Source organism: Cibotium barometz, chromosome 38, assembly GCF_041138505.1.
Source record: "Cibotium barometz isolate CiBa-2024 chromosome 38, ASM4113850v1, whole genome shotgun sequence".
Taxonomy (NCBI): domain Eukaryota; kingdom Viridiplantae; phylum Streptophyta; class Polypodiopsida; order Cyatheales; family Cibotiaceae; genus Cibotium; species Cibotium barometz.
The window spans coordinates 19,940,170-19,949,019 of record NC_141083.1 but is presented as its reverse complement, the minus strand read 5'-3'; the positions used below and the strand labels follow the sequence as shown (position 1 = coordinate 19,949,019).

General features: G+C 43.3%; 1 protein-coding gene and 1 pseudogene across 1 annotated transcript; both read left to right on the top strand.

The window, feature by feature from the left end:
- Positions 1-279: 279 nt before the first annotated feature.
- LOC147616435 (ABC transporter G family member 1-like) lies at positions 280-6,749 on the top strand. The gene is made up of 11 exons (XM_086777513.1): positions 280-1,236; positions 2,086-2,165; positions 2,316-2,605; positions 2,819-2,990; positions 3,103-3,189; positions 3,323-3,451; positions 4,030-4,224; positions 4,351-4,437; positions 4,605-4,877; positions 4,986-5,093; positions 5,820-6,749. Exons 1-11 carry the CDS (start codon positions 537-539, stop codon positions 6,105-6,107), a joined length of 2,409 nt encoding a protein of 802 aa, XP_086633639.1. The 5' UTR covers positions 280-536; the 3' UTR covers positions 6,108-6,749.
- A 969-nt stretch (positions 6,750-7,718) lies between these two features.
- LOC147616434 (uncharacterized) lies at positions 7,719-8,620 on the top strand (annotated as a pseudogene).
- Positions 8,621-8,850: the final 230 nt, after the last annotated feature.

Genomic DNA, 8,850 nt, shown 5'->3' with positions numbered 1-8,850 from the left:
AAAAGACAGTTAGTGTTGATGGGCAAGGCCGTACATCAAAAAGCAACCCTGATGCCATCCATTGATCTCACCTAACAAGGGTCTTTAAGACTCCATGGGGGTATGATGGAGTGTAAGTATAGGTTTTCAATTAGAGTCATGTCAAAAAAGAGAGAGAGAGAGAGAGAGAGAGAAAAAAGAATGAGGTATAATAGCGATTATGGTTATGAAAAGAGGGAGTCGGTTATAACTTATTAATGGTGAAACATTGATAAAAAAAACCTGTCCTCTTGTATTAAATGAGGAGGCTATAGTAAGCGTGCCGCGTGCGCGCCAGTGGCGTGAGAGAGAATTGCAACACCGACGCCTGCCACCACCTTCACACTCTCCTGTCCGCCTGCTATTAAGGCTTCCTTCGCCTCCTCCCTCGCCTCTCCTCCACCACAACCCCCGCCTTTCAAATTCGAATCCCCCACTAACACCTCCATCTCCATCGTCCGCCCACCACCCCTCCGTCGTACTCTTCTTCGACTCCCATCCATTCCCGCAGAAAATTGATGGCTTCCGCTGGCGACCCGCCGGACAATTCTGTTTCGTCCGCCGTCGCGTCTGCTTCCCCGGCATTTACTTCTGTTTTCCCCGACACATCGTTACCGGCACACGAAGCTGCTTTCCCGGTACACGAGTTGGCCATTTGCGCAACTGGGTCTGTTCTCCAGGCATCTGGGTCTCCTTCTCCGGCAAATCGGTCTGGCTTTCCGGCGGCACATACGTTTCCGGAAAATGGGACTGGTTTCCGGGCTAGTGCGTCTTCTTTTCCGGGAATTGGGTCTGCTTTTCCTTCACGTGTGAATTCTTTCCCGGTGCATGGGACTGCTTTCTCGGCAGTAAGGTTTTCTTTGCCTGTCAATGGGTCTTCTTTTGAGGCGCATGGGACTCCCTTCCCTGAGCATGGAGTCAATTTTCAGTCGACGGCAAGAAGGCATGGCTCAATGTCCTCAAGTTCCGAGAATGGTTCACTCCAGTTAGGCTTTGTTGATGTAGAAACCGGCAATAATACTGATACGAATTCAACCTACGTTGATCAAGGGGTTACTTTGGCATGGAAGGATTTGTGGGTGACAGTCCCTGATGATTCTCCTGTTGGAGTGAAGCACTTGCTACAGAGCTTGACTGGCTATGCAGAACCAGGCCATGTCATGGCCATCATGGGCCCTTCAGGCTCCGGAAAATCGACCCTTCTTGATACTCTTGCAGGTTTTTTTTTTTGCTGTTCACCCTTTTGAATCCTTAAAGTATTCCTCTCCCTGAGACCAAAGTATTTTCTGCCACGGTGATTCCGCCCGCAAAAATTCCACGGGCTTGTCCTGTCAAGGCCTTTCAGCACAGTATCTGATTTACCATCAACTTCGGAACCCCCTACCCATGATCATCAACCTTGGAAATCTTCCCTGCCCATCCACAGCATGACCATTGTGTGACGGTCGGGAATGGCCATGGTTTGGTCTCATTTTCTGGAAAGGGTTCTCCATGAAAACAGTCCACCACATAGCCATTCCTAGACCATCCATTTTTTAAAATCTTTTTTCATGTCCTTCTGGTGACTATTCCAAGTATGCATCCAGTATTCATTCCAATTGGTGTCCATCTATAACACAAAAGATTGTGCTCTGGGTGGGTTTTATGCTTTTATCCGGTTGGGTTTCAAAATGTAAATTGCATGAAGTGGATACGGCATTAACCATCGTGTTTTGCAGCATTGCCTAGCCTTTAACCTTCTGTTCTTGTCTTTTAGGCATTATGATTTTCCTTGCACGGGTGTGCATATGTGTTCCTGCTTCCTGTCTGATGACGATCAATTCTTGCCTCATTATGATCTATCTATTCATGCACCTGTGTGATGACAAATTCATGTGTCATTATGTTGTTTCACACGCATTGAAGTATTCCCATTCACATATGGGGCATAGTAGTGGGGTCTTGCACGTCTCTGCTCAACCAACATGAGAAATATCATGCAATGTAGTTGATTAGCTGCAAAGTCACCTTTCAATATATGCACCACTGTTCATAATGGCTTCTACATTGTGCTGATTTGCCTTGTAGGACGGCTTTCTCCCAAAACCAAGCAAACAGGTGAAGTCTTGGTCAACGGAAGAAGACAAACTCTGTCTTATGGCAACTCTGTGAGTAGCTTACATAACCATAATCATACTTCAAGGTTGCACTTGAACTATGAAGACTTAGTTAGCTCCACTAGGCTCATTGAGCTCATTGTCTTATTTAGTTTTAATGAGTATTTTTTAACAGTAGTGAGCCATGACAACGAGCTGCAGGCATACGTGACCCAGGACGACGTCCTCATAGCCTCTTTAACAGTTCGAGAAGCTGTGTTCTACTCTGCACAATTGCAACTTCCCAATGACATGTCCATTGTGGAGAAGAGGGAGAGGGCTGAGAGCACAATCAAAGACATGGGCTTGCAAGGGGCAGCCAACACTCGAATTGGGGGATGGAGAGCCAGAGGATTGAGTGGAGGAGAGAAACGTCGAGTAAGCATTGCCATCGAGTTACTCACAAGACCTCATTTGCTCTTTCTAGATGAACCAACAAGTGGCCTTGACAGGTAAATATGAGAAAACAATGATAGCCATAGGTTGTCTCTGCATGTGGTGCATTTACACTTGCAGTCACAAATGGTATAGATGGGTTGACGGTAAGGTACCCATATATATCATGGACCTTAATTGAGCTGGTTTGATCCCTTGAGAAATACTTCTTTAACTTAATAATGTTCTGGCTCAAGTTTAGAGGTGATGGATCATGGGTTTTTTCACAGTGCTGCAGCATTCCATGTTGTGAAGCGGTTAAGACGCTTAGCCATCGAGGGAAGGACTGTAGTTTTCTCGATCCATCAACCTAGTGGTGATGTCTTTGAGCTCTTCCATTTCCTCTATCTCCTTTCAAATGGAAGGACTGTTTACTTTGGTCCAACTGCTCGAGCTCGGGAGGTAAAGCTCATTCAGTCAGGAAAACAAAATCTTGTATGAGTCCAAGCATTTTGGTCATGCATTAGGAATGCTAACTTTTTGTGATTGCTTAAATATGTACCTATCATCGCAGTTCTTTTCTATGAATGGTTTTCCATGCCCACCCCTTCAAAACCCATCTGATCACTACCTCCGAACAATCAACATGAACTATGAGGAAGTAAGATCTTGAAACAACTCTTATTTACTGATGCATTGTAACCTAATTACTATCCCTCTGAGTGCTAGTGATCATCGTCGTGAAGTATTTCATTTGCTACTCCAAGTGTTCTAATTCTCCATCTTGATTGTAGGACATGGAGCAAGGGGCTCTAGAAGTGGAGCTCAGAACAGAGCAAGTCATAAACATACTTGTTGATTCTTATACAACCTCTGATGTGGCTTTGGACATGACAAATCGTGCAAATGAATTGTTGAAAGTGGTATGATGAAGTTTGGATACTGTCAACTGTTTCAGGAACATTAGAAAATACCTGTAAGCATTGTTGAAGAGTGGATCAAAACAGTGCCCTTGTGATGCTGCTTCTCAATATGTACGCATGTCCATACATACATACATACATACACACAATATACATGCATAGGTACGTATGTACACATGAATACTCATGTCTGTCTACACGCACATGTATGCATGTATACATACAAATTTACATACGTGTGTGTTCACGTGTGTGCATGTGTGTGTGCGTCTGAGAGAGAGAGAGAGAGAGAGAGAGAGAGAGAGAGAGAGAGAGAGAGAGATTCATGCAGCCTTGTGCTTGTGCACACACAGATGTGTGTGAGAGTGTGCGTGTTTGTGCTGCATGCCTATAGATGTTGAGGAAGAGGGTGTACACACTCATTTGTATTAAATCATTCCTCCAATGAAGTGCACTGACTTTATCACTATAAAAAAATAATCTGCAGGTTCTCTAGTGATTAAAATTGGCGTTTCCCTTTTCAAGGCCATGATTGTAAGCTGTAACGTGATTTCACTGTAGAATGATTGATTGTACAGGAAGGAGCAGTACTACATAGTTCTTTTAATCATGCTGATTTCCTCACTCAAGTATGGGTTCTTACGAAGAGGTCATTCAAGAATATGTACAGAGACCTTGGATACTATTGGCTTCGGCTGGCCATGTACATTGCATTGTCCATATGCATTGGAACCGTGTACTATGATGTCGGTTACAGCTTCGATGCCATACAGGTCAGTTTTGAGACCCTCAGATCACATGATTCTTCCCTTAGAGTAATCCTAACTTATACACTTTTTTCAACGAGCAGTTAAATACTTGAATGCTTCCAGATCTTTAAACATGGCGTGAATTTGCAGGCCCGGGCCGCATTGCTTATGTTTGTGTCAGGATTATTGACTTTCATGGCGATCGGGGGTTTCCCTGCCTTTGTGGAAGATTTGAAGGTTTTATATCCAAAAAGAGACCTACATATTTCCATTATAGCATCGATTTTTATGATAAAGTCATTTATTTATTCAAAACTTTCAAGGAGTACACTGTATCTGTGTGTGCATGCATGTGCATGTGTGTCTGTGCTTGCTGAGCATAAGGTGGTTGTTTTTTATTTCAGGTTTTTGATAGGGAGAGGTTAAATGGCCATTATGGAGTGGCTTCCTTCTTTGTTGCCAATACCCTTTCCTCAAGCCCTTACTTGTTGTTGATATCTGCTGTGCCGGGTGCCATAGCCTACTTCTTGGCTGGTCTTCACCCTGGATTAGATCACTTCGTCTTCTTTGTTCTAGCACTCTATGCTTCTGTCCTTGTGGTGGAAAGCCTCATGATGATGGTTGCAAGCATTGTTCCGGACTATCTCTTGGGCATCATCATAGGAGCCGGGATTCAGGTATGTTCAAAATGATGTTGGTAATCACCAAGTTACATCAAACCATGATCAGATTAGAGATGCTTCTTCTAAAGGGCTTTCCTAACATAGATGGATTGGGTTCTCCAGGGGTTGTATTTGCTAACTGGTGGGTTTTTCCGTTTACCCCATGATATTCCAAAACCATTATGGCGATATCCAGTATCATATCTGGCTTTCCACACATATTCCATTCAGGTAGTCTCTCTCTCTCTCTCACACACACACACACACACACACTTTTTTTTGGTGGAACCATTGTCTCATTAAGAAGACAAATTATACATTCATAGCTGTCCCAAATTGGGGCAGCAATTAGAAGTGTTTTCTCTCTCTCTCTCTCTCTCTCTCTCACACACACACACACACACACACACACACACACACATGCATGCACAAACACACATGCAATACTGCCTCACATACGTCACAATCCTTCGTATACACGTACGTGCATATGGCCATCCCCTTGCATGACATGCCCACATGTGCACACATGGTTATGTTTATGTGTATTTGTGGTACAGAGTATCATGCCCATGTGTGGTTGGCTAATAGGCGGCTTACTTAAAGTCTAATTTTATCATGTATAACATAATGCTGGTGACTTTGAAAGATTTCTCATAGCTAGTATTCACAACAAACTCGAGATATTCCAACATTAATGGGTATACATACATTAACAAGCCCACGTGCTTGCCCTCATAATCAGTCACTTCCATGGCATACATATCATACGTATGTGTGGTTGGACAAAGTTGTATTTCAGTATAGGCTTGGTCATGATGACTTTCATGCACATGAGCAGCCCCCGTCATGGCATGCACAATGCTCATGTGAGGAGGGATAAACACTTCTGAATTTGATTTAAACTTGATCATGATGACTCTCATGCGCATCCCTGTTAAATTGGTTTCTTTGTAGGGGTTTTACAAGAATGATTTTGAGGGTCTCACATTCAAGAGCAAGGTGGCTGGTCAAGCTCCGATGATGGGTGATTTGATTCTTAAGGACAATTTCCAAGTCATGAACAACTCGAAGTGGGTTGATCTTTTAATATTGGTGGGGATGGCCATGGTATACCGCCTCATCTTCTTTGCTCTCATTAAATCTAAAGAGAAACTGTACCCCATGATCAGGAACTTATCAAGGAAATCTACTCCTAGGGTGTTTTCCACTTGTGATGATGTGCCCTCTAATGAAAATAAATGACATAAGAGGGATACAAATTCACCTTGGGATGGGAGACAGCAGCCGGGTGGTCAAGGCAACATCCTTTCTCCTCCTTGACGCGAGTTCGATTTTGGCCCTCCCCTCCCCTTCACTCCCCGAAGGGGTGAGAGAGTGTGTGTTTTCCTCGTTTGAAGGAGGAAAAAAGAGGGCCACAATTCCACTTTCTTTTCCACAAAAAGCTGACATGACTGATGGTGCCAGCCTTGTGTGGTGGTGGGAAGGGGGCCGGCCGTCTGATGAGGGTGGCAGATCTGGACAGGCAGCTCTCTTCTGAAACCACCCTTGTTATGCTAGTCTCAAGATTTCCAAGGGAATTGAGCATGGGATTAGTCTCTTTAGTTCATGTTATTTACAAGGACAATGCACAATGTACATATGGTTGATCTTGTTTTGTATTTTAACCTAAATAAGAAGTTTAGGCTGGGGTGACAGTCCAGCATGTGCCAGCATGTGACACCCTCCACAATGTGCAACATGTGACGCTCTCCACAATGCTGACTCTTGGAAGCTTGTCCACCCTGTGTGCTCCGTCATGTCAGAGCATCCAGTGCTCTTCTCTTGTTGCACTGCAGGCTAGAGAGGAAGATTTCATTATACCATGATTTTTGTGCTTTCTTGGTTTTCTGGAGTCTTGTTTTCATTGTGCTTTCATAAGTGTAGATGATGCCTTGAACACATGGCCTGAACAATTGGCATATGTGCCCACAAACCGTTGTATATCACATTGTCATGTATAAGGATGAAATTAGGGATTCCCATTCCTATCTTGCAAATAGAGATCCCATTCCTATCAAAGGGGACACAATTGTACTGATATTCTAATTCACCTTCTGTACTATTTACATCTTTGATGTACGTTGAAAACATAGGATCCATTATCTAAACTTCTCATTAGAAGTCATCCGGTTTCTCTACCATTAAGAGACTTCAACAAACAAAAGAAGGTAGTTTTATAAAGTATGTCTTTTAAATATTGGCCTAGACTATCATATGAAGGACCTAGTGTATACTTTAGAGAGAGAAGAATGATTGCATCATCTCCCTTCTCATGTATCTTAGAATGACCATAGTTTGCGTTGTGGTAGTCAACATTCCCTCTCCATGGGTAACCATGATCCACATATTGAAGTTGAGACATTCCCAAGAGTGATTGTTTATTTTCTAAGCTCAATGTGATCACACTCTGTCGTGTTTCTTATCTCTTGAGCCCTTTGTTCTACTAGTTTATTACCTTGGGTAGCCTAACACCCTTGTACAAAAGCGCGCAAGGGTGTGAGGCCACTCTGAAGGAAAAAATGCTAAGAAAAAAGCTAACATTATTGTGCATTTGGGGCCACGTCTAAGGTTAAAAAACGCTAAAAGTACCACTAACGACGTTGGAAAAAAGCCAACACTTAGCCCTTTGTTCTACTAGTTTATTACCTTGGGTAGCCTAGCACCCTTGCACAAAAGCGTGAAAGGGTGTGAGGCAACGTCAAAGGTAAAAAATGCTAACAAAAAAGCTGACAACATTGCGCTTGTGGGGCCACGTCTAAGGTTAAAAAATGCTAATGATACTAGAAAAAAGCCAATGCATAAAAAAACACCCCACACGATGAATTTACCATAGTGGAAGAGATGTGTGACCTCTCTCTCCTCGATAATCTACTGGTGAAGAGCTCAAAAAGAAGGACACTGTTAAGTTTCACAAAGTGATGGGAAACTACTTGAGAATGCGCAAGGTAGAGATGATTAAAGTGCCAACAATTATCTTAGACGAGGCCAATGCTTTTCAATGTTGGTAAAATGAAGAGACTAGTCAGTAGGCATTGCTTAGCTTCCTCGATTTCTTTGTCAAGATCAACAACAAGCAAGACCATCTTGCAAATGGAATTATGGCGACTTCTAACTACTAGTTGGAGGATTGCAAAGGTGCATCCAGAGTCTTGAAGCAAACTATTATGGTGACTTCATTGAAGAGGACGCACGTGGCTTCTTGAATCTCAAGCTAGATTGTTTAGATGCGATGTGGGAAGAAGTCTACAAAATGTGTAGAGGAAGAGCTTATCTTTTGGAGAAAGTGGCTGCTTGTAGTGATGTTGATGATGGGTAGACGATCTTGAGGAGCTCAAAGGTAATGCATATCAGGAGGTGTACAAGGGGATGGAGCTGGAGAATCTATCTCTCAAGGATGTCCCCCCTGTTGGGATCACGATGCCTACTTGTAGATTATGAAGGCATTGTGTGAGTGTCAAGATAGGGTGATGGAATGAAACGATTTTGTAGTAGGAAAGGGTGATAGGGTGATGGCATGAAAGGATTTTGTGGCTTTGCCTTTTTGCAACAAGAAGATTGCATGATCGCTCATTTGCTACAATCTACTACATTGCTAGGCCAAGTCCAAGTGAGCTGGACATCTTAGGTGGTACAAGGGGAGTTGGCCTGTTGTGATGCCATTATCGTGGGTCCATCTGGTTGTCATGAAGGATTTGGTTGCGTGTCGGTGTGGTTGAAGTAGTGTTAGTTGCCACACTCTTGCACGGCACTTAGAAGTGATGGTGGGCATTTTGGTCCTTCATGTTGATTGTATGTATATTTCTTTTCTTATCGTCTCATGGACAAGGGGGAGGATTGACCGCACCCCATGGGGCCGAACCCCACTGAGAAGAACACCACATAAGCATAGATAGAACCGATCGCACTATAGCTCAGGGAAACCACATTCATGACAAAATTGCAAGAG

Excerpts from the sequence above, each read along its gene's own strand:
- LOC147616435 (XM_086777513.1), top strand. The coding sequence starts at position 537 with ATGGCTTCCGCTGGCGACCCGCCGGACAATTCTGTTTCGTCCGCCGTC. Across the intron at positions 1,237-2,085 it reads CCTTCTTGATACTCTTGCAG|GACGGCTTTCTCCCAAAACC; the intron begins GTTTTTTTTTTT and ends TTTGCCTTGTAG. Across the intron at positions 4,225-4,350 it reads ACAGCTTCGATGCCATACAG|GCCCGGGCCGCATTGCTTAT; the intron begins GTCAGTTTTGAG and ends GTGAATTTGCAG.